This window comes from Saccopteryx bilineata, chromosome 2, assembly GCF_036850765.1.
Source record: "Saccopteryx bilineata isolate mSacBil1 chromosome 2, mSacBil1_pri_phased_curated, whole genome shotgun sequence".
Lineage (NCBI taxonomy): Eukaryota > Metazoa > Chordata > Mammalia > Chiroptera > Emballonuridae > Saccopteryx > Saccopteryx bilineata.
The window spans coordinates 170,080,600-170,104,543 of NC_089491.1; the positions used below are offsets into that span (position 1 = coordinate 170,080,600).

The 23,944-nt window shown below is 49.0% G+C and overlaps 2 protein-coding genes and 1 long non-coding RNA gene across 10 annotated transcripts in view; all 3 read right to left on the bottom strand.

Moving 5' to 3' along the window:
- ESYT1 (extended synaptotagmin 1) overlaps positions 1–20,313 on the bottom strand; it is a 29,185-nt gene extending 8,872 nt beyond the window's left edge. Inside the window, exons 1-25 of one of the 4 annotated variants that reach the window (XM_066258474.1) lie at positions 20,244–20,312; positions 19,175–19,238; positions 12,190–12,353; positions 10,031–11,006; positions 7,834–7,875; positions 7,509–7,643; positions 7,301–7,374; positions 7,105–7,177; positions 6,856–6,945; positions 6,257–6,312; positions 5,278–5,401; positions 5,016–5,192; positions 4,810–4,892; positions 4,461–4,509; positions 4,244–4,330; positions 4,051–4,143; positions 3,759–3,830; positions 3,454–3,540; positions 2,507–2,656; positions 2,028–2,183; positions 1,720–1,896; positions 1,469–1,551; positions 1,296–1,344; positions 1,103–1,192; positions 112–207 (exon numbers count right to left, since the gene is read on the bottom strand). In XM_066258474.1, the coding sequence (XP_066114571.1) occupies positions 112–207; positions 1,103–1,192; positions 1,296–1,344; positions 1,469–1,551; positions 1,720–1,896; positions 2,028–2,183; positions 2,507–2,656; positions 3,454–3,540; positions 3,759–3,830; positions 4,051–4,143; positions 4,244–4,330; positions 4,461–4,509; positions 4,810–4,892; positions 5,016–5,192; positions 5,278–5,401; positions 6,257–6,312; positions 6,856–6,945; positions 7,105–7,177; positions 7,301–7,374; positions 7,509–7,643; positions 7,834–7,875; positions 10,031–10,420 (2,433 nt within the window). In that variant the 5' untranslated portion in view covers positions 10,421–11,006; positions 12,190–12,353; positions 19,175–19,238; positions 20,244–20,312. Of the gene's footprint in view, positions 1–111; positions 208–1,102; positions 1,193–1,295; positions 1,345–1,468; positions 1,552–1,719; positions 1,897–2,027; positions 2,184–2,506; positions 2,657–3,453; positions 3,541–3,758; positions 3,831–4,050; positions 4,144–4,243; positions 4,331–4,460; positions 4,510–4,809; positions 4,893–5,015; positions 5,193–5,277; positions 5,402–6,256; positions 6,313–6,855; positions 6,946–7,104; positions 7,178–7,300; positions 7,375–7,508; positions 7,644–7,833; positions 7,876–10,030; positions 11,007–12,189; positions 12,354–19,152; positions 19,239–20,243 lie in introns of all 4 variants that reach the window. The other 3 variants (XM_066258475.1, XM_066258476.1, XM_066258477.1) reach the window with 3 other exon arrangements.
- On the bottom strand, positions 14,313–20,313 carry ZC3H10 (zinc finger CCCH-type containing 10). 2 transcript variants are annotated; one of them, XM_066258483.1, is made up of 3 exons: positions 20,244–20,313; positions 19,175–19,238; positions 14,313–17,678 (listed from the first exon to the last, which is right to left on the bottom strand). In XM_066258483.1, exon 3 carries the CDS (start codon positions 17,621–17,623, stop codon positions 16,328–16,330), a length of 1,296 nt encoding a protein of 431 aa, XP_066114580.1. In that variant the 5' UTR covers positions 17,624–17,678; positions 19,175–19,238; positions 20,244–20,313; the 3' UTR covers positions 14,313–16,327. The 2 variants fall into 2 exon arrangements, with proteins under 2 accessions (XP_066114580.1, XP_066114581.1); XM_066258484.1 differs by having other exon boundaries at positions 19,153–19,238; positions 20,244–20,293.
- Positions 20,314–20,741: 428 nt separating this feature from the next.
- LOC136323037 (uncharacterized) lies at positions 20,742–22,757 on the bottom strand. Of its 4 annotated transcripts, none has more exons than XR_010728904.1 (4): positions 22,684–22,757; positions 21,724–21,996; positions 21,312–21,334; positions 20,742–21,069 (listed from the first exon to the last, which is right to left on the bottom strand). It is a non-coding gene; the product is annotated as an uncharacterized lncRNA (long non-coding RNA). The 4 variants fall into 4 exon arrangements; XR_010728905.1 differs by lacking the exon at positions 22,684–22,757 and adding an exon at positions 22,091–22,187; XR_010728906.1 differs by lacking the exon at positions 22,684–22,757 and having other exon boundaries at positions 21,724–21,748; positions 21,864–22,084.
- Positions 22,758–23,944: the final 1,187 nt, after the last annotated feature.

A 23,944-nucleotide genomic window follows, 5' to 3' on the forward strand; every position in this document is an offset into this window, starting at 1 on the left:
AAAGAGAAGAATCTGGAATTTACTATTATTCCAAATATACCAGGAGCATCCAAACCTGAGGGAGATGGAAGGAGGGCCAGGGAACTATGGGGCATGGGGAGCAGATCTCACCGGCAGGTCCTCAGCCCGCTCCACGTAGACGGACAGGAGGGCTGCTGCCAGCTCTGCACTCTTCTGAATCTGGATCAGACTGTTCACCTGCAGCACCTGGGGGAAGACATACAGGTGGTCAGGGCGTGGTGCATGCCTTAGAATCCTGGGGCCTGGCGTATACCTTAAAATCAAACAGGGCCCTGGCTGCTTGGCTCAGTGGTAGAGTGCGACCCAGTGCTGGAAGTCCCAGGTTTGATTCCTGGTCGGGGCACACAGGAGAAGCACCCATCTGCTTCTCCACTCCTCCTCCTCTCACTTCTCTCTCTCTTCTCCTGAAGCCAAGGCTCGATTGAAGCGAATTGGCTGCACACTGAGGATGGCTCCATGGCCTCCGCCTCAGACACTAAGAAGAGCTTGGGCCCTGGCTGGTTTGCTCAGTGGTAGAACGTCGGCCTGGCGTGCAGGAGTCCAGGGTTCAATTCCTGGCCAGGGCACACAGGAGAAGCGCCCATCTGCTTCTCCACCCCTCCCCCTCTCCTTCCTCTCTGTCTCTCTCTTCCCCTCCCGCAGCCAAGGCTCCATTGGAGCAAAGTTGGCCCGGGCACTGAGGATGGGTCCATGGCCTCTGCCTTAGGCACTAGAATGCCTCTGGTGGCAACAGAGCGATGCCCCAGATGGGCAGAGCATCGCCCCCTGGTGGGTGTGCCCGGTGGATCCCGGTTGGGTGCACGCAGGAGTCTGTCTGACTGCCTCCCCGTTTCCAACTTTAGAAAAAAAAAAAAAAAAAAAAAAAAAAAAAAAAAAGAAGAGCTTGGTTGCTGAGCAACACTTCAGATGGGCAGAGCATTACCCTCTAAGGGCTTGCTGGGTCAATCCTGGTCAGGGCGTATGTGCAAGTCTGTCCCTGCCTCCCCTCCTCTCACTGAATAAAAAAATAAAATAAAATCAGATAGAAGTGTTCATCTTGAAGAATCTGGGGTCCCTTCCTTCCTCCTATAGCCCTCCTTACCTCCTCTAACTCAGCAGCAGTGGAACGCGGGGTCAGATGTTCCAGACGCAAGTGCAGGCGGCCAGATGGGACGTCCTCCAGAGTCAGCCACTGTGGTAGTAAGCAGGGTTAAAATTTTGGGGTATGGCGACAGAGGGATTATGAGAATGAGAGTCGGGTCAAGATCAGCAGGAACTATTGACGGCAGGCTCACCTCATCAAGGAAGCCGCTGTTGAGTACTGTGCTGACGCTCACTTTACACCTGCAGAGGAAAAAGATTAAGACAAGAGGTCAACGGTCACAACCAAGTCTGCCTCTCTCAGGCCCGACTTCCAAGGCCTACAGAGGCTCAGCCTGCTTCCCCTGTAGGACTCCCATGTTCTCACCTGCCCAGAAAGTCATCCTTGTCCAGGTCCTTGTCAAAAACCTCAACATCTAGCTCTTGGCCCGGAACTGATGTAACAATCATCTAGTGGGAGAAAACAGTGCAGACAAAAGGGATTGTTTCATTTTCTTCTCCAAATGACTGGAACCCCCTCCATCCATTCAACTGAACCCTGGAGCTTTTCTGGACCACTCAGAGATAAGGGGAAGAATGGGGCAGGACTGGGAGGAGCAACAGACACTCAATTCTGACCTCAAAAATCTCGTTCCAGCGGGGATTGAGATCTTCCCGAATAACACGGCTTCGGAAGTTTTGTCCTGCCAACTTTAGTTTGACGTAGGGGTCTGACTTGCCCTTCACCAGTCCCCCCAAGAAACGGTCTTTGGCAATCAGGTCCTGGGCCTCTAATACATGGATCCGAAGAACATTCTGTACAAGGGACAGATATGGGCACCAGATGCAGTCAGAGAGAGAGAAACCTGCCAAAACCAGCCCTGAAACAGCCTCTGCATTCTTAGGGTAGGCACACAGATCCTAGTCCTTTCTAGACAGAGACTCACCTCAGTTCCAAAGCGGCTGTCAGGAGTAGTGTGACAGGGTCGAGGTGGGGCATCCACACTGCTGCCACACTGGGCACTCTCATTGTCCAGGTCCCAAGCACCAGCAGTACCAGGTACAGCAGGGAAGTGCACTTCTGATGAATCCAAGTACAAGATCTGGGAGGGTAGTGATTGTCAAATCAAAGAAGTGCTGCTAGCCACTAGCAGGCAGGTATGTGAGGACTGGGGGAAAGAGCAGGGGCTCTGATGGGGAAACCAAGTCCCCGTCCTGTCTGGGCTCTTCTCTACGGGGTTCCCTCCACACTTATCCTGTTCATACAGCACGTCTTCCCCCAGTTAGACCTATAAACATTTTTTGTGTGCATGCCAGGTGCTTCCACACACACTAGCTCGTTTGGAGGATTCCCCCTTCCTTACTCTCAATACCAAGGAATCTAGACGATCCTTCTACACCCTCAGCACTTCCTCCATCTCCATACCCTCACAACCAGTTTCATGTAGAGCCTGGAGTTTGGGCCAGAGCTGCTGAGCTGGAACCACTGGTCCAGGGTGAGATCAGAGGCAGTCAGCAGGCGAGCCAGAGGCAGGGTAAGTGCCCCTAAAGTCAGTGACCTGGAGTCATCCTTCACCTATAAGCACAGAAGGAGGAGATATAGTGAAGAGATTAGGAAAAAGGGAGACATCCTGGGGAAATTCCAATATGGCTCCAGCCAATCAAGGACCTTTTGCTCTACTCCAGGCCATCTTTTTATAGCCCTTTTGCCCACTCCATGGTCCCTCTGCCTGTGCTTATTATTCTGTTCCCATTACATGGAAAGTTCTCATTCTCCTCCCTGCCTATTTAAATCTCACTTATCTGGCCCTGGCTGGATAGTTTAATTGGTTAGAGCGTCATCCTGAAACACCAAGGCTGAAGGCTCTATCCCCGGGCAGGGCACATGTAAGAATCAACCAATAGCCTGACCAGGCAGTGGTGCAGCAGATAGAGCGTCAGACTAGGATGCAGAGGACTCAGATTCGAAACCCCGAGGTCACCAGCTTGAGCACAGGCTCACCAGCTTGAACACAGGTTGCTGCCTTGAGCATGGGATCACAGCCATGACACCATGGTTGCTGGCTTGATCCCAAGGTCACTTGGCTTGGAGCCCAAGGTCACTGGCTTGAGCAAGGGGTCACTAGCTCTTCTAGAGCCCCCCCTCCACCACCACCCCTGTCAAGACACATAAGAGAAAGAAATCAATGAATAACTAAGGTGCCTCAATGAAGAATTGATGTTTCTCATCTCTCTCCCTTCCTGTCTGTCTGTCCCTGCCCCCCCCCCTTGCTAAAAAAAAGATAGAGATTAAAGGACAACATATAAGACATGGTACAGATTTGAGAAGGCAGAAAAGGGTATGTAGCAGGGCTGAACAAATGATTATCTCACCTGCACATCAAGCTCCTGGCTTTGAGGGTCTTGCAGAAAGAACCGGAAAGCCTCTTCCCATACCGGGCAGTTGTTGCTATAGACAGCCTGCCAATGTGCGGGATTAAGGGTACATGCCACAAATTTTATTAACCAATGTCACAATTCTTTTACAACAGGGTACATGCCACAATACTGCTCCTGTTTCTCTAGAAAGCCCTTGCCATTATAGGCTTTCCAAAGGGGAAAGTTCATCCCAAGAATGGCCGTCTCCCCCCAGCCCCACACAGAAATGACACCTCCCACAATGATACCCTGGCACTCACTTTGCTCTCCTGGGTCACATCCTGAACTGAGAGTTGTACCATGGGATTGGGTTCCTTGTTCCCCTTCTTCAGCTGTGGGGGTTAGAATGCAAATGTCATGATTATGGGTGTTTTTGTTTTTGTTTCAGTGAAGAAAGGTGGACTCTCATCAGAATCTTTTCCCTGACATTCCTCCTTGGAATCCTTGTGTTACATGTTGCTGCTTCTGGAGCAGAGCAGGCAGGAGCAAAGAGGGCATAGGAACGCTGGACCTAAGGCTCCCTGTTCACCTGCCCTCAGAAGCCATACTCACAGGAAGATCCTGGGCCCGATCCAGATAAACAACTAAGATGGCAGCTGATGGGGGCTCTGGTCTGGAGGAGACGCCTCGATTCCACTGTAGAACCTGCAGGGGTGGCAACAGCCAGGCCTTAGAGCCTATGGACCCCTATACTTCCAAGTACCTATTTCTCCCCTGCCAGCTTCCTACTCCCCACGTTAGTTACCTGCTCCAGTTTTTCTGCATCTGGCAAAAGTGACAACCATTCTAGCCTTAAGTGAACTTGGCCTTGCCCACCTTGTAGAGGGAACCACTGAAGGAAGAAATAGAGGTGAGGTATAGTAGTGATCAGACAGCCACCTGGCCTCCTCCCTATCAATGAAGCAACTACTGTTTGCTGAATAGATGAGACCAACTCCCACCTCCTTCTTGTCTTAACTTACATTATCTAGTACTCCAGCCTGTAATACCTTCCCGACATCCAGCTTCATTCTGGAGGAGGGCAGTGAGGGGAAAAAGGGGAGTATTTTAATTAGTAGCATGTCATTGGCCCTCCACTCACCCACCTAGAAATAACTGGCAGACCTCAGACTTACTTCCCCTTACACTCCGGAGAGGACTAGGTGTGTGTACATGTACACACATGCGTGCATCTGTGTGGGATGGGGACAGGGATGGGTGGGTTGGAAAGGAAAATGATATACAATTCCTAGGCCTGGAAGAGGGCTGTAATTGCTTTTGTGAACTTGCTAGGACTGGGGCTTTAGAATCCTAACATAGGCAGATTCTTACCTTCCCAGAAAGTCATCTTTGTCTGGGTCCTTGTCAAACACTTCCACCTCAATCTCCTGACCTGGGACCTCATGTACTATCACCTGAAGAGCATAGAGGGATAGGCTCTCATGGGCTATAGATGTAAGGGTCACCCAATCAACATCTTCCCCCACAACCTCCCAAGGCCCACCCATTTCACACAGTCCACTCCTTAGCGCCCTCACCTCATAGGTCTCTCCCCACTGGGGGTTGAGTTCCTCATCAATGACACGACTGCAGAATGTCTGGGTGCCCACTCGCACAAGTGCATAGGGGTCTGACTTGCCCTCAATCAGGCCTTTCACATAGTTGTCCTTTGAACTTAGCCCTCGAGCAGCCAGCAGGTGAATCCGAATAATGCCCTGAGGGTAGAAATCAGATAGTGAGAAACTGAGGGCCTAGCCAGGGTTCCCAAGTAAAAGACTGCTTAATGGGGAGAGGCCATACCCTGGGGAGTGGGGAGCGCAGCTGGGCCACATCATGGAGGTCAGGCACAAGGGGGACCAGTAATCGGTTGGGTAACACAAGGAAAGCAGCAATGGAGTCCATGATCATGGTGTCCGAGAGTGAGCTGAAAGGAGGAGTAAATAAGAAGGGGAAGGTGGCTCCAACTTACAAGACCCCTGACCCCAACTATGTATGTTCCCCACAGCCCAGAGGCCTATAGCTGGAAGGAAGTCCTTTCTTCTTCTTCTTCTTCTTATTTTTTATCATTTTTCTGAAGCTGGAAACAGGGAGAGACAGTCAGACAGACTCCCGCATGCGCCCGACCGGGATCCACCCGGCACGCCCACCAGGGGTGAAGCTCTGCCCACCAGGGGGCGATGCTCTGCCCATCCTGGGCATCGCCATATTGCGACCAGAGCCACTCTAGCGCCTGAGGCAGAGGCCACAGAGCCATCCCCAGTGCCCAGGCCATCTTTGCTCCAATGGAGCCTTGGCTGCGGGAGGGGAAGAGAGAGACAGAGAGGGAAGCGCGGCGGAGGGGTGGAGAAGCAAATGGGCGCTTCTCCTATGTGCCCTGGCCGGAAATCGAACCCGGGTCCTCCACACGCTAGGCCGACGCTCTACCACTGAGCCAACCGGCCAGGGCCTAGGAAGTCCTTTCTTGAAACTCCTTTTGTGCTACTTTTTTACTCTGACTTCCCACTCACTTCTCTGTCCCTTCTTCACTGCCATCTCACCTCTTCTTTCTCTTTTTGCAACTGTTGAGCAGCCTGTACCCCTCCTCATTCTTTACCAAAATGCCTGTTCTCCCACAGAAGAAAAATCCCAGCATGGCACTTTTCAGGAACATTTGTCTTATCTCCCCAGCTAGGTTCAAGGCTCCTGGAGGGCAGGCACCACTGCAGCTTTTACTGCTCCATACCCTATACGCTCCCAAGCCAGGCTGGAACACTTAGCAGTGCTCAGTAAGCCCCGATACCTGAGTCCTGGGATATCCAGCAAGTTAGTCATTCCTGTCCAGTTGATATCGAGGGTCTGGAAGGGAACAGCAGGGGGATCAGAACACAGCATATGGTAGTGTGGTCATATTTATCCAACAGTTGCCAGAATTCAGCCTTCTTGCCTGACCAGGTGGTGGTGCAGTGGAAAGAGCGTCGGAGTGGGATGCAGAGGACCCAGGTTCGAGACCCCGAGGTCACCAGCTTGAGCACGGGCTCATCTGGTTTGAGCAAAAAGCTCACCAACTTGGACCCAAGGTCCTGGCTTGAGCAGGGGGTTACTCGGTCTGCTGAAGGCCCGCGGTCATGGCACATATGAGAAAGCAATCAATGAACAACTAAGGTCTCCCAATGGAAAAACTAATGATTGATGCTTCTCATCTCTCTCCATTCCTGTCTGACTGTCCCTGTCTATCCCTCCTCTGACTCTCTCTGTCCCTGAAAAAAAAAAAAATTAAAAAAAAAAAAAAATTCAGCCTTCTTGTCAACTCCCTCCTCCATTCCCCATAGCTGTCCACCCTCACCTCACCAACCCTCTGTTTCCCCTGCTTCCCCATCCCTCCTCAACACTTCCCCTTACCGGGCGTCGGATAAAGAACATTGACACAGCCCCCACAATAGGAAGGTCTCCAATGAGCGGCTCCAGAATCACCCGCAACACACCATGAAGCTGGGACAAGCAGAGAAGATCAAATCTTCCTCAGAAAAGGCTCTCTTTTCTTCCCCAGACCTCTCCAGCTTTGGTTTTTCCAATCTCCCACTTCCCCATGTCTGAAGAAACTTAAGCTGAAGTCTCCCTACTTTGCGAGCCCCTTGACCTTTGCCCCACCTGCATGCCCTTGACTCCTGCTTTGCAGAAATATTTCTTCACTTCCACATCAATCTGTATATCACCAACATAGCTAGGGGTTGGTGAGAAAGAGAACAAAAAGGTTAGTACTAGGCTGAAGCAGGAGTAGGGGACAAAGTGTGAATGGCCAGGCTCCTGCTGAAGGACAAATGGGAAGAGTGATGAGTGCTGTTACCTGATGTTCAAGTCCAGCAGGATCTGCTCTTTGTTCTGACCAGGATGAACGTTGACTCCTAGGATACGCAATGGCTAGAGAGAGATGAATTCTTGAGAGAGAAGTAAGGGAAAGGGAGGAGTATCTCAAGCCCTCCCCCCACCCCAGGCCACCCACCTTTCCTGTTCAATCTCCTTCCTTCTATTACTTTCCCTCTTACACACATTACCTTTTCACCCAGTTCCACTCGTGTAAATGTAAATGTTTGCAAATGGGGGTTAGATCCTCGAACAGCTGGGGCCACAGTTTCAGCCAAAAGCTTCTCCATATACTGGCCCAAGAAGGGCCAGATCTGGGCTACAATCTGGGAGGAAAGGGAGCCAGTCACAGAAGAGCCCAGTATTCCCTCTAAAATCAAGTTCCTTCAGAACCCTCCCCACAGAGAGACTGGGGAGTAGGCTGGGTCTAGAACTGAAGTGTGGCAGGGTCTTGCAAGAGGAAGGAACCCCATTCCCCCCTCATGCAAAGTAAAAATCAAGACAATCAACCTTCACCTTATTTAGCCACTCAGCCTTTTCCACATCTGGGAAGCTGACCTGGAGGTAGAGAAGGCAGAGACAGTAATGAGCACACCCTCCACCTGCGGTTTCCTACTAAGAGGCTGAAGTGGATGGAGGATTAGGATGCCCACAGAGGAAAGGAAACATAAGTGTGACAGGGTCTCCTCACAACCAGAGGTTGGGGGAAGGGCTGGGATGTCCTGAGGTTTCATTCCTCCACACGGTTTAGGGGTACTGAAATCTCTCTCTTTTTCTTTAGGAAGAGAGAGAGAGAGAGAGAGAGAGAGGCAGAGAAAGGAAGGAAGAGAGATGAGAAGCATCAACTCATGGTTGGGTCACTTTAGTTGTTCACTGATTGCTTCTCATTCATGCTTTGATGGGTGGGTGGGGGCTCCAGCTGAGTCAGTGACCCCTTGCTCAAGCCAGCAGCTTTGGGCTAAAACCAGTAACCTTGGGCTTAAACCAGTGACCATGGGGTCACATCTATGATCCCACGCTCCAGCCAGTGACCCTGTGCTCAAGCTTGATGAACCCATACTCAAGCCGGCAATCCTTGGGGTTTGGCTGACACTCTACCCACTGTGCCACCACCAAAACTGAGGTCTCTTTGATAAGAGATGCTGACAGGGTGGAAGCCACACAAAGTTGCTTTGTGGATAGCTCAGGGATGTGAAATGACTTCTGCTGGGGGATGAAGGAGTGAGGACACATTCTTTCTGGAGGGGGAGGTCTTGCCAAATCAGTTTGAAGAGGAAATTCTGGGATTGGAGGCCTGGTTCCTTTGTGCACCCTTCCCTCCTCCCCTATGACTTGGGCTTCTATATCAGGAGGGTGAAAAGGGAAGCAGCTCCTTGAGTCAGGGAGACCATAAGAGCTATTTATGCCCTGGCCACTTTTTTTTCTTTACTTTTTTTTTTTTTTGTATTTTTCTGAAGCTGGAAACGGGGAGAGACAGACAGACTCCCGCATGCCCCGACCGGGATCCACCTGGCACGCCCACCAGGGGTGATGCTCTGCCCCTCCGGGGTGTCACCCTGCCGAGACCAGAGCCACTCTAACGCCTGGGGCAGAGGCCCGGGCCATCTTTGCTCCAATGGAGCCTTGGCTGCGGGAGGGGAAGAGAGAGACAGAGAGGAAGGAGGGGGGGTGGAGAAGCAAATGGGCGCTTCTCCTATGTGCCCTGGCCGGGAATCGAACCTGGGTCCCCCGCACGCCAGGCCGACGCTCTACCGCTGAGCCAACCGGCCAGGGCCTCTTTACTTCTTTTTATCTGTGTGACACCTTCCCAGGACTGGGAAGCATGGCTGTGTCTGTCTAGTGTCAGCTTTGGTTCCTGCCATTGTCCTTCTAGACTGGCACCTCTGCTGGGCTGAGCAGGTAGGGAGGGACAAGGTAATGGGGGACAGGATAACGGCTCCTTCTCTGCAAGGTCTGAGAAAAGGCACTAGTCGCCCCATTAAGGGAAGAGGAGCAGAGAGATAAGGATCTGGGCCCCAACTAAGCTCAACCCACAGTCCGGAAAAGGGTAGTGCTGGCGGGGGGGCAGTGGAGTGTGGGTTGCTGGTGCTGCAGCAGTCACACTGCCCCCGCCCTTAGTCCAGCAGCCGCCTGCGCTGTGTTGCAGTCAGTCAGACTGCTTGATGCTGGACTGTGGCGACGGCCAGAATGTCCTGCCGGGTACAAGGGGATGGGCTGGGCAGTGCTCTCAGGGATACCCATACAGAGGGCCCCTGGGGTAAGAGCGGGAAAAGAGAAGAACCTTTACAGCCTTGGTGGGGGGTTGGGGGGAAGCTTGAGCACGGAAGAGAGGACGGAGCCCTCTGAGCGGCTGCGGGAACGGGGATGCCCGGGAGTAGCAAAGGTGTGCGTGCACCAGAAGAAAGTAGGGGCTTTGCTAGGAGGGAGAACCAATGCTGAGTGAGGACTCCTTTTGCCCAAGCGTAGAGGAAGAAGTCCTGATTCTGTGGAAGGATCGGGATCTGGGCGTGTGGAAAGGCTGGGGGCGGGAAGTGGGGGTATTGGATAGTCGGTCCCAAGAGATAGGCTGCTAGCGGAGTAAGAGGGGAAAATCTGGGCGGGGCCCATTGTCCCAACGTAGGGAGTTGACTGTAGAGAAAAGGCTGGAGAGCCCTAGAAATGAGGGACTAGCAGGGGGCTATCCTGCACTGAGGACTGAGGGCAGGTCGCTCACCCAAGCAGGTAGTTCTCGATGGCTCATGTAAAGCGTTTTCGCCGTGAGTTGCTCCTCGTCATCCAGCAGCTGCCGCGCTACTCGAAGGCTCCGTTCTTTCTTGTCGCGGACCCGGCGCCAGCCCAGGTAGAGGGCGAGGCCAAAAATCACGAAACCCACGCTGAGTCCCATTGCCCCGGCCAGGTACACCGGCACCAGCACCAGCAATCGCCGCCCGAATGAAGTCAGCACCGCCAGGGCCTCACCCGACGCGCCTGGGCCGTCAGGTTGGTTCCCAGAACTCAGGTCCGGCTTTGTGTACGCAGTGGGGGGCTGGTCAGGGGGGTCTGAGGGCGGAGAGGACTGGCCCTCGGCGCTGGGGCTAGAGCCGTTTCCAGTAGAGCGCTCCATGGTGCCACCTCTGAGAGGACCCGCCCGCGGTTTCCCAAAACCAGCTCCCCCTAGCAAACCGTAAATCCCCAAACGGGGGTGGGACCTGAAGCCACGCCCTTCCTTTTCGATGGTTCGGGTTGGTCCGCGCCGCGGAGACCAAGGCGGAGTCAAAAGATCGAAACCCGTCCCTCTTCCGCTGGGAAGAGAGAGGTCTGCGGAGAGGCACGACCTCCCTTATTGGACCAGAGTACCAAATTGGGAGGTCTGAGATGGCGGGAAAAGGAAGAAAGAGGCTAAAAAGCAGCATTGGATTGGCCAAAAAGAGAAGGCGCGGTATAGCATTTAAAGAGGAGAGGCGTGACCAGGCCCACCCCTACGTGGGATTGTTCGGCCTATGGTATGACGTCACTCAGAACCGCACCGCCAATTACTCGGTTTTTAGAGAGAGTTGGAGCTGCGAAGTTGAGGGATTGTGGAGGGTCAGAATTTCCTTCCATTCCATTAGGCTTGACAGGATTTGGTCTGGGATTCCTACATGTTCATTTGTAAGCTTTCTCTAGTTTTCTTAGCCCAAGCACAATCCTTCGATTTGTTCTTGGCTGTCCTTAAAAAGAAAAGGAAATTACCCTATTCGGAATGAAAATGTTCCATGACATACCCTACCTATCCCGTCCCTAGTCTCTGCCTTCTCTGTGCAGTGTAAGGATAGACGCTAGAAAAAACTGGAGACTCAGAGAATTACAGAATTGAGATAATCCAGCCTTCAGGGAAAGGGGGAGGGGGATAGCAGGGTGAATAGGAACTGAGGATTTCTTCCTTTTTAGAAATCTCTTAGTCCATTCTATCATAGACAGCAGATTAAAACTAACTTGGCTCCAAAAAAAGAGAGGAGGCCTTAGCTGCTGGAGAAATGGTTACATTTCTAAGCATTTCCTGACCTCGACAATTGCTAGGACGCAAAAATAAGAAACCAAGAGTAACGAGATGATTCTGTTTCTCATTTGCTGGAGTTAGAAGGAAGGGATACAGTCAGATATAGAATTAATGCAGTTTTACATTGTACTGTATAGGTTTAGGAGGGGGTAAATGCAGGGTATGTTGATGATGAACACTGTTACTAGTTAACTGTCCTTACTGTGGAATGTTGTCCAGGGATTTAAAAACTAAAGTAACTAGAAGCCCTGGAGGGAGGAGTTGGTCATAAAATGATTACCGATTAATGCAGTATTTGTGGGGCTTGTTGTATTATTCTGTTTGATCCAGCAGGGGAACTAAGATTGATCACTGGGGAGAGACTAGATCTGCAGATGATAAATTTTATTTGGTTCTTCAGGGCACAGATTTCATCAGGCTCTGTTTCATCAAAGCTGCTTAAAACCTATCCCTGCCCAATCTTAAACTTCTCACTTCCCTTTCTCTCTCTTTTTTTTTCCTTTCTCTACTTTTGAGGCTTATGGTACCTAGACTGCTTAATTCAGTTTGCAGAGCTGTTTAAGGAACAATTTTCTGCCTCCTATGTCCTCCATATTCTCAGAGGTGAGCAGATAGAAAAGGAGCTCAAGGAGTCTGGAGGAGGTAAGAGTGATATGCTCCCAGCTGATGAAGCAGAACTATAGAAGAAAAGTGGATGAAGCTTCTTACAGGGAAACCTCTCTAAAGACTGAAATTTGCCAAGCACTGGAATATGGGGAAGGGGTCCCTTAGGCTAGGAGACAGGGTGATCCGTGGAGGTTCCTTCCCAAACCCCTCCCCTTTCTCACCCCATCTAGATTATCAGACCCTCCTACCTTAGATGGTATATGGAGCACAGAAAAAGCTCATACTGTACTCAGGAAGGTCTCTTTCCAGCTGAGGCCCAGGAGCCACACAATCAGCAGTTGCAATGCAGGCACCAGAAATAGTAAACAGGGTGGGTCCCTGCCCATTGACAATTCTGCTGCCCAGGTGCCACCTGGTGGTGACAAGCAGTAAATGGTAACAGGAAAAAAAATGGCCATTGAGAGAATTGTCTAAATGAGCCCGAATACAGAGACTTCCAAGATTTGCAATCTGCATTTATATGTAAAGTACAGTTGCCTCCTAGGAGAGGCAGGGGACTGAATATGGTACTCTGGCCCCAGGCCACTATCCAAGATGGAAGGAGCAACAGGATTGGAGGAAATTTCACCTAGCAAATTAACAGCAAAGTAGTGGTCCCATTGTTGAATAGCTCTGTATTAGAATTTGCTTATGCCACATTAGGAGTCAGATTGCCTGAATAGATTCCAGGCTCCATTCCTTACTACTTGTAGAACCCAGAGTTGATTAATCCTCTTCAAGCCTGCTTTCTCCTCTGCCAAATGGGTATGAGAAGAGTATCTATCAGGGTGGTGGTGGGGAATAGTATCTATCATGTTGTGTCAATTAGATATTGCATGTAAAGTGCCCTGACTTATGTTAGCTATTATTATTCTAGAACTCCCTGTTCATTTCCTATGCAACAAGACAGGACCTTTTCTCCACTGTGTACCCCTTTAGATATTCAAAGGTATCTATTGGGTCTTCTGTTAATAATTTCTTTCAGCTATCTCACTGGTTTGTCAGTGGCCCTCTCTTAAAAATTAAATTCAGAACTCACAATACTTCAGGAGTGGTTCCACTCTGACATACATGGAAGAACTGCTATATTTACAATGGATGACCCTGGTTGTATTGCCCTTATAGAGCTTCTAGAAAGGTGCCTATGTATCGGAAAATACATATTTTATTTAAAAATGTATTGTATAATAAATATGTATTTTCCAATATTGTATAATAAATATGTATTTTCCGATGGCTTTAGGCGACCCCTGTGTTTTGGTCGTTTGACCCCCGCCAGGGTCGCAACCCACACGTTGAGAACCGCTGTCTTAGGGGGTCAATCCAAATTGACCTCCTGGATTTAGTCAATCCAAGTTACAGACATTTTTAATATTTCTTAGTATGTCTTTGTGTTACTATTGATAAGAACCTTTCTTTTTTTTTTTTTTTCTTTTTGTATTTTTCCGAAGTTAGAAACAGGGAGGCAGTCAGACTCCCACATGCGCCTGACCGGGATCCACCCGCCATGCCCACCAGGGGGCAATGCTCTGCCCATCTGGGACATTGCTCCGTTATGGCCAAAGCCATTCTAGCACCTAAGGCAGAGGCCATGGAGCCATCATCAGAGCCCAGGCCAACTTTGCTCCAATGGAGCCTTAGCTGCGGGAGGGGAAGAGAGAAAGAAAGAGAGGAAGGAGAGGGGGAAGGGTGGAGAAGGAGATGGGCACTTCTCCTATGTGCTCTGACTGGGAATCGAACCTGGGACTTCCACACGCCAGGCCAATGCTCTACCACTGAACCAACCAGCCAAGACCAAGAACCTTTCATATTTTTATGTTTTTTAAAAAAACATACCATTTGAGTATATCACTAGATAATAGAGAATTCTCTAACATAAATGAATTAATCAACATTTTGTTTTTGATTTTACAGAGAGGGGGTGGGATGTGAAGTATCAACTCATAGTTGCTTCACTTTAGTTGTTCATTAATTGTTTGCTGTATGTGCCATGACTGGGTAATCCCAGGGTTTCAAAGCAGCGACCTCAGCATTTCAAGTTGACACTATCCACTGAGCCACCACAGGTCAGGCCATTAATCAACATTTACTAGGCACAAATGTTCAGTTTGGATTCCACCAAACTCTGTTGACTGATCCATAATTATTCTTTTATTTGTAATGACTTAGGAGGTGAGAAAGAGGAAAGCACCTCCTGACATCTGGGAACTGGCCTGACACAGCTAGGCTTTGGAATTGTTAGGGGCAGACCTGGGCTCACAAGTAGGAAATAATTCCTGTTTGATAAAATCTCACAAAACACCAATATAGGACTCAGTGACTATGATGAATTGAGGCAGGAAAAGATCATAATTTTGTTTAAGCACAAAACAAGGTCAGTGTGCAAATCACAAAAAGGCAAACATTCCCCTCACCCAGCTAATGAGTGACTTGTTTCATTACCATTAGTCTTCCCCTTTTCTAGTAAGATAAAGATACTCAATTATAGATTTACCCCTGCTTTCCTGACAGCACCCAATCCAGAATGTAGCCCCACTTTTAAACCTTACCCCAAATCACTTAACCAAAGTACAAGTCCTGTAATTCCTAACACCCTCGTGCTAAGACACACCACATTTCCCCATGACACACTCTTTTCATCACTGCAATGAGCATTAAACCCAACTTTTTCAACTACAGGTGTATTTGTGGTGGTCTTTAGCTGCAGTATGTTAATAAAGGACATATAATGTATAGTTTCCCAAATCTACCTCTTTGGAGATACTTGGCAAAAGAAAATACAGTTAGTGTTTCAGCATTTGGCCAGGACAAATTCATGTTGGCATCTATGATCACATTTGTCTCTAAATGCTCGTAAACCATCTCTTTTAATAACCCAAAATTGTGCCAGATATTCAACATTTACCTTATCAATGTGTGGTTTCTAAAATCCACAAAACTCCAAACCCAGGTATATCCTGAGTGATCAGACAAGAGAGCAAGAGGTAGCAGGAGATATGATGGGGGTGGGGGTAAACAACACAGGATCATTGTTTCTACCCCATACCCACAATCCCATTAGACTAGACACCTGAGTTATTTCCTCTATATCAGCTATGAGCTGAGCAGGAACTGAGATTTGGCTATTGGAGCCTTTAGACTTGACTCTTATAGATATAAAACTTCTGTGGTCCTATGTGGAAGCAGAGGGAAGAAAGGGATGAACCCTGAGACTTGTATCCCCAGAACTCTACTTTTTCCAAACCTCAAGCCTTAAAAGTTTAAGGCATTGGTAACTCAGGAAGGGATGGGGTAAGAGGAACAGTAACTGCCATCAATAACTCAGAGAACCGCCACCTGCCCTGCTCTGTTTGAATAAGGGAAGGATTTGTCAATACATATTCCATTCCCATTTTCCTAGCACATCCACCCTTAGTACCTGCCCCCCTAAATGACCCTAGGAGCCCTGGTTACTAAGGCAACCTGGGAATAGTACATGCAGATAGAAACCAGAACAGATGGAACTATTTTTAAACTGGACTAGGTGACTCCAATGCTTTCCCCACAAAGTGCCTTCCCCAAACTCTAATCTAGTCTTGTTCTGAGTCCCTACCCTTCTTCACTGGTCTCTCTCCAACCTTATCTCAGCTCTGTGAAGATAGGGTATTTATCCCATTTTGGTGTGACATCTATTTGCTGCTCCCATCTTCCACTCAGGATATCTAAGCAAGTTCTCACTGCCTCCATTTGTTAAAAATAATTGTTTTTTTATTTCTTTGGAAAGTGGTGGGCCCTGCCCTATGAATTTCCAGGCCAAGTCAAGGTAATGAATACTCCCCTAGTCTTTGGGCTAGATTACTATGGTCCAGACTTCCCATAGACCCAGGAAGAGTTACTGTCCAACTCAACTACATCCCAAATTGTCTGAAGGCTCCTATCAGGCCTTTTCATCTGGCCACCCATTTCCCAATCTTTCTTGGTTTTCCCTCTGGGCAGGATACATTTTCTTCCAAAGCCAGTGCTGGAAACTGTGCTGTGCATAAGAGTGGACAAGACCAGATTTGTCCTCATCTTCCCATTGGGGGACATATACCCCTTCAGTCAGTCCTTCTTCTCCTGCTGGCTTCAGTCTGCACTCCTATGCAAGGCCCCTCTGTGAGACTTAAAGATAGATAAGAGGACCTCACAAAAGGGAGGTGAAAGAAAACCCACCACCCCTTCTCAGAAGTAAACTCCTTGTAGTCTCTTGTTCTAGTTCTTAAATGAGCTCTTGAGACAGGGCCTGGAAGGACTAGGCAAATGGGTGAGTTATGGGCCCCTGGTTCCCAGCCCTGGGAAGCTATAGCAGGGAAGTATCCATTAACCCCATCAGTGTGGTATAGCAGTGATACGCATGCTCTGGGAAGCAATGGGGTAAGTCACCATAGGAGTGGTGGTATGGCTCATTGTGATTCCTGCCAAGGGCTGGGCCATTGATACAGCCACAGGGGCCACAGGAGCCACAGATACAGCCACAGGAGCCATGGAGACAGGTGGGGGTGCCATTCCCTGGGCAATTGTTTGAGCCAGAGCAGCTGACAGTGGTGTAATCTCTGGATTTAAGTGTGGGGGTGGAGCAGCAGGAGGTGCAGCATTAGTTGGGGGAGCAGCTGGAGCTCCTGTAGGGGCCACCAGTTCTTGCTGAGACACAGGCCGAGGCTGTAAAGCCTGGCTACTGAGAGTAGTGTGAGTCTGGGCAATGCCATGGTTAAAAGTGGCAACAGTACCTACAGTGGGGGCCAGCGTCTGCTCAGTTGCTGGTGCAGTGGAGCTCAGAGTCATGACCTTGGCCTGATTGCGGAATTGGGCATTTTGTTCCAGGAGTACCTCATTGGTAGCCAAAAGGTTGCTGACCTGCTTCTTTAGCTCCTCTACCCGCTTCCTGAGCATGGCATTCTCCTCCTCTAGCAGTCTGCACTCTACCCCTCGGGGTGGAACCAGGCTATAGTCATACGATTCAAAATGGAGGCCATCTGGGGGACAGCATCCACCTCGCCGGCGCTTGGGGCCTGGCTCATGATCCTCAAAGCCCCTGTCAGGAAGGTCATAGATATCATAGAGATCATGACGTCGTCCTGGAGGGACTGGGCCTGTTGAGCCCCCACCCGTGCCTCCACCACCCCGAGTATCAAATTCAAACTCTCGTTGTAGGTGACGGAATTTGCACTTGGCTCCTCTCTGGCAGTCACCTTTGAGAAAGTCTCGGCAGATGGGGACCTCCTCCTTGCCATTTGGTAGGTCAGCGGGAGAAAGGCCCAGGCCTGCTGCGACTTTCTGCCTCAGGCGAGGGGGAAGCTCTCCTGTCTTCTTATAGCCATCCTCATCCTCTTTAGAGCCATGGATGAATCGGCAGTTTGGGCGACTACACTCCTTGTTCTGGAAGTCATGGCAGAAGATGAACTCATTTTTGCTCACCCCCAAGTTGGACACCTCACTCATGTCTGGATGGCGGTATCGGCAACGCTTGCCTCGCTTGCACACATTCCTCAGGAAGTCTCTACAGATGGCATCTGAGCTGGCCCCGCCACTGCCTGCCCCTGTCCCACTGGCCTCCTCGCTGCCACTGCTTCCAGGGCCTCCACCGCTGCTCCCAGTGCCGTTGGCATAGCCGTCCCGGTCAGGCATCCTGGTCCCCCCCAACTCAGGGCTTTCTTCCTTTTCTTGCCACCCTTGGTGACCACTAGGAAAGAGGAGAACTGTGTCAAACAAGAGTCCTCCAAAGAGGACTTTCTGACTTTAGAGTAGGCAGTCCAGCAAGAGACAGGTCAGAAGGGCAATGGCTTTGAAGATGGAGAACTTTAAGGAATGACAATTCTGCCCCCACTGGCTGGCTTGTCAGAAGTCCCGCCCAGGCCCTTGTGCACCTGGTCTGGGTTAAAATGATTCACACTTGCCTGGCTAATAGAGAAAGGAGGGGGCTGGGGTGATGCCATCTCATCTCACTAGTGAATGCAGGCCAAGGAGGGGGCAGGGATAGAATAGTACTGGATTTATTTCCCCTTTTGATCTGACCTTATTAAAGTTGTGGAAGTGAAATTAAAACTGTCAACGTCTGAAAATACAAGAGACTGGGAATTATGGCAAAGGGAACCCTGAGTAAAAAGACTTGTACCACCAGCTTGAGGGCAGTCCCTAAACCTGCCATTTTTTTTTTAGCCTGACCTGTGGTGGCACAGTAGATCAAGCGTCAACCTGGAACCCTGAGGTCACCGGTTCAAAACCCTGGGCTTGCCTGGTCAAGACACATACAGCAAGCAACTACTATGAGTTAATGCTTCCAGCTTCTCTCCCCTCTTCCTCTCTCTCTCTCTTCTTTCTAAAAATCAATAAACAAAACCTGAAAATAAAAATAAAATAAACCTGCCATTTTTTAGTATTCCCTCCCAGCTCAACACCACTAGTAATCATAGTGTGATCAGCCCCCTCCCCTCCATTTCAGGGGAAGATTTCTACAGCTGGATCTGCATTTATAGTCTCCCAAAGGACAAAACCATTTGTTCCACAGTCAAGGAAGGAGGAAGGAGTTAATTTCACAAGAACAAGTGACCTTACTTTGCCCATCCTATCCCCTCCTAACCCTCCATGGGAAGATACCACTGACATCAAACCACACTACTCCTCACCCCATAAAGATCCTCTTTATTTATAGACTCTATAAAAGCTTTTTAAGTCTCATCTTTCCCAAGAGAGCTCTGGAATGTCAGTCCACTGCCCTGGTTCTAGCTGCCCCCCCCCCCCCCCCCAGTCCCAGCTACCACGTGTCTGACTTGGTAAACCTTTCCTAAGTAGTGCTCAGGCTCCCCCTGCTGTTCAAAGGAAAACTTCATATCCTTTCCCCCTTGAGTATAAGGGAATCTTTCCAATTTTTCTGGCCTTGATCTCCCCCAACCACCCACCCCGTTGCCTTGACTTTGCTTTCTGATCTCTCTAAAATGAATCAACCAGAAGCCAGAGTTACAAAAGCATCCTTCAAAGGGAGGAAATCCCAGAATAATAGAAGCAATCAAGGAAAAGAGTGGTAAAAAAGAAGATAGCATACTTTTACTGAAAGGGAAATGACCTGGTGAAAAATAAGTACCATCCATTCAAGCCTGACCCATGTTGTAAGTCCCACCAGATGCAGATAACCAGATATGGTATTCCACCCTACCCACCTCGCCCAGAACTGTGTGATACCTGAGGTAGCTCAGGTGAAGTCCGGGGCTCCTGTGGGTTTCCACCTCCACATCACTGCTGGGTTCTGAACAGGAATAATAAACAAAACACATAATTGGGTGGGAGAAAAGGTAAGAATAAAGGACTAGCCTGACCTGTGGTGGCGCAGTGGATAACGCATCGACCTGGAAATGCTGAGGTCGCCGGTTCAAAACCCTGGGCTTGCCTGGTCAAGGCACATATGGGAGTTGATGCTTCCAGCTCCTCCCGCTTTCTCTCTCTCTCTCTCCCTCTCTCTCTCCTCTTTAAAAATGAATAAAGAAAAAAAGGAAAAAAAAGATTTAAAAAATAATAAATAAATAATAAAAAAAAAGAATAAAGGACTATGGGGTGATTGTTCCAAGAAAGAAGTCTGACAAAACGGCAAGAGCTCTGGGCACATCAAGATTTCCTCGGGGTTTCAACTGAATTTCACCTGTCAAAGGGAGAAGTTGCAAGAAAGAAAAGTAGGATAAAAACTACTTTAGAGAGCCTAGAAGGATGGGTTGGATAACCACACCCAAGTGAACCAAGGGTGAGGAGAGCCCTGCCTCAAGCAAGATGAGGATATGGGGTCAGAGTCCGGCCTAGGGTGGGAGTGAGGAACTCTGAATCGGGAACCCTGCAAGGGCAGCAACTGACAATGCAATGGGATGGCTGACTAGACTTGGTGATTATGACGCTTTGCAACACCCCAGAGTTTGCGAAAAGTCCTAGGAGTTTCCCGCAGTAAATCTTCTAGCTTGGCAAGTTATGTGCAATGCCACCAGAGCTTAGCCATGGGCCAGGTGAATAAGATATTAAGGGAGCACGAAGTGAAGTGGAGACTCCAGATGACATCAAGGTGATGGGATGGGCAGGGCTGTGACGTCACGGAGCGGGCGTTTGCTCGCGAAAGGAGGTCAGAAAGAAAAGGGGCTAGGCCTTGGGGCATGAGAAAGAGCCAGCTCGGTCCCCGGGGGCCTCATGTAGCACGGCCAAGCCCAGTCGCTGAGAAGCCCCGACTCCTCCCTTCCGGGTGCGGGCTCCACCTGTCTCCCGCCTCCCTCACCTGCCGCCGCCGCCGCCGCCGTAATTGCTGCTGCCGCCTGCCGGTCCCCTAGCTTCGACAAAGAGCCGCCTACCCTCTGGCCCTTCCGCTTCCTACGGAAGAAATGGCGCTCTAGCCACCAGACCCGGAACTAGACTCTATGGTGTGCAAAGCACTTACGCGACTAGCAGCAGGAAGTTCCCAGCAAGCTTCGCGTGTCACCATGGCAACCGACACAACACCGTTAAGTTTAAAAAATTTAACGTAAGCCTAGAGACAAGGGAGTAGGGGCAGAAGTTTGCCCAATTTACCCGCCAAGCACCTGGATACCTGCCAACACGCTCCCACTACTCCTAGGACCGGGGACCAGACGTTAGGTAGGACAGTAGTACCCACATCCCCGGAAGTACCGTCTGTAGCTTGACAACCTCCACAGCACCTGGCAGTAACAGGGCCCACTGTTGATAGAATCCACAGCCAACAGAAACATAAAAACCACAAAACACTTTTTTTTCAGCTAAAACAGAAGAGATGATTTATTGTACACATTATTCAGCCACAGTGGAAACAGAACCAGTCCAGAATGTCACAGGTCCGGGGCAAAGGACCAAAAGGGGACTTTTTATAAAAGCATGGTGGGTCACTGAAAAGGTGGTCACGGTGATCAGATGGCACTTATATTTTAGATCCATGGAGAAGTTCTAGACAGCAGGCATGCAGTTCCACAACTTGTAACAGTGTCCCTGACCTCTGGCTTCCCTTATTTCTGCTCCTGTGGCTTCCACGGGTGCACAAGCTAGCAGTTTACTTGGACCTCTGCCTCATCTTTCTTCTTTTGCGCTTCAGCCTGAAAAGCAGACACAGGAGTACACCCCCTGCCCTCAAGCCCACGTTCAGCCCCCCCCCCCCCCATCTCAACGTGCACACAATTCACTGAGTGATGAAATGATCAAGGATTAATTGTCTTGTATTCAATCTCTGGGTCTGACATGTCAATGTTCAAAGCGTTTTTCGCCTAAAATTCTTTTGAATTTCTAAACCAAATGTTCCTCCCACATTTTCTCCGAAGCCAGCCACATCTCAACATACCTGCGCATTCGTTTCTTCCTCCACTGCAACCGATCATAACCAGAAGCAAAGAATAAGAAAAGTCGTTAGTTTTAGTGACAGGTATAGATAGTGATGTGGACAACATTGTTTAGAACCAAGCAGGTTCTTGATAAATTTGAGGGCTTAGTCACAGTGATCACATCAATAATTTTACCTCTTAATCCCTACACTCCGAAGTAAACCCTGAATTCCGCGTGCGCTCTTCCTCTTCGCACAGCACTTGGCCAACTACCTCCTCTGCTTCTCCCCAAACTATCCTTCCTTTCCCACTAGCTCTTAGCCACCTTTGAGAACCCAGCAGTTCGGAAACCATGGCGGACTTCCCTTGCCTGGGTCTCCACCCCCCATCCTCAACTACTACAACCTCAGCTTACTGCCCGAGACTGCTTACCTTGGCTCTCATGGCGCAGAAGTTTCTAACGGATAAAGAGAGAAAAGCTACAGTTAGTTTTCTGTAACGATGGTAAATGCAGTGACCAGATGTTAATGGATTGTACGTGGAATCCACACACAGGCCACAAAAACACTCACCGAGAAAGATGGCGCTAAGGCCGAGAGAGCGCCAATTGCCTGCCTCCGGCTATTTAAGGGAGCGTTCATAGGCGTCACTTCCGCTGCTTAGCCCTGGCTTCCGGCCCCTCAGAGATATCTGGTACTTAGTTTTCTTGGAAAACAAAGTATTTTGAATTTGAGTTACAAAATTCCTTGTCCCCAGGTTTGTTAAGAAGACATCGCGTTATTTAAACGTGAACGTCTACCTCCAATATGCGGCCCAGGGGTGTAGACAAGCAAAGGATAAGGACTTCCTTCTTTCCCCTCTTTGTTTCATGGGAGTTGCAGTTCCCTGGCGACACCCACCATTTTATTATGAATAGGTGTGGACTGTATAAAAATTCCTAATTTGCCTGACCAGGCGGTGGCGCAGTGGATAGAGCGTCGGACTGGGATGCTGAGGACATCAGGTTGGAGACCCCCCAGGTCGCCAGCTTGAGCGCGGGCTCATCTGGTTTGAGCAAAGCTCACCAGCTTGGATCTAAAGTCGCTGGCTCGTTACTCGGTCTGCTGAAGGCTCACTGTCAAGGCACATATGAGAAAGCAATCAATGAACAACTAAGGTGTTGCGCACGCAATGGGCAACGAAAAACTAATGATTGATGCTTCTCATCTCTGCATCTCTCTGTTCCTGTCTGTCTGTCCCTGTCTATCCCTCTCTGATTCTGTAAAAAAAAAAAAAAAATTAGTCAGTGAAAGAAATGGATTCTTAATTTATAAATTGCTTTTGAATGGGTCGTCACTTAATGGGAAATAAAAATTTAAAACGTTAAAAGAGAAAAAGAGCCAGTGGCCTCACCTGCAGTGGATAGGATAGAGATAGAGTATGGACCTGAAACGCTGAGGTTGCCATTTCAAAGCCCGGGCCTTGCGTCATCAAGGCACATGCTAGAAGCAACTGTATAGTAAAAATTGATGCTTCTCCCTCCTCTCTCTGACCAGGCGGTGGCGCAGTGTATAGAGTGTTGGACTGGGGCGCAGAGGACAAAGCTTCAAAACTCCCGAGGTCACGGTCTTGAGCACAGGCTCATCTGGTTTGAGCACAGGTCACCAGCTTGAACCCAAAGTCGCTGGCTTGAGCAAGATATGAGAAAGCAGTCAACAGAAAACTAAGGTGCTGCAATGAAGAATTGATGCTTCTCATCTCTCTCCCTTCCTGTTTGTCCCTATCTGTTCCTCTCTCTGTAACCTCTTTCTGTCTGTCTGTCTGTCTGTCTCTCTCTCTCTCTCTCTCTCTCTCTCTCACACACACACACACACACACACACACACACACGTCAGTGAATGCATGGATAGGTGGAACAGCAAATTGATGTTTCTCTCTTCCTCTGCCTCTCTAAAATCAATAGATTAAAAAAGAGAAATACATCAGTGATTCTGAAGGGAAGATGGAGAGAGAGAGAGAGAGAGAGAGAGAGAGAGAGGAGCAGGAAGCATTAACTCCCATATGTACCTTGACCAGGCAAGCCCAGGATTTTAAACTAGTGACCTCAGCATTTGATTGGTGCTTTATCCACTGTGCCACCACAGGTCAGGCTGAAAAGGAATTCTTAAGCAGACTTCACTTTATTTACTTTGATACTGTATTTTTTTATATTATAATTCCTTCTTTTTTTCCCATGGTAAGTTATGCAATAACATACCACTCTTTCTTTGTTCTAAGTGCTTAAATGGTTCTAATATTTTCATCATCACAATATAGGTCTTGAGAAAATTTAAAACCCTAGCAAAATAATCTCATTATCAAGTCCACCAGGATTTCACCTATTGCTTGCCCAGTCTATAAGCTCTAAGGAGCTCCGTGTTTTGTTCACTGTGTTATCTCCAAGTCAGCATGACTCACATGTAATATACTCAAATCTAATAAATTATTCACCTCAGGCTGGCCTAGAAAAATTTTATAACACTAAAGGCATTCTTCCTGGCTTCCTAAATCAAGATGAACACTTGTATAGTTTTTTTTTTAATAATTTTTAAAATTTATTGATTTTAGAGAGAGAACATAGATTAGTTCCCGTATCTGCACTCACCAGGGATTGAACTGGCAACCTCTGCACTTC

What these genes read in the sequence shown, in the direction of transcription:
- ZC3H10 (XM_066258483.1), bottom strand. Translation starts at nt 17,623, where the DNA reads ATGCCTGACCGGGACGGCTATGCCAACGGCACTGGGAGCAGCGGTGGA.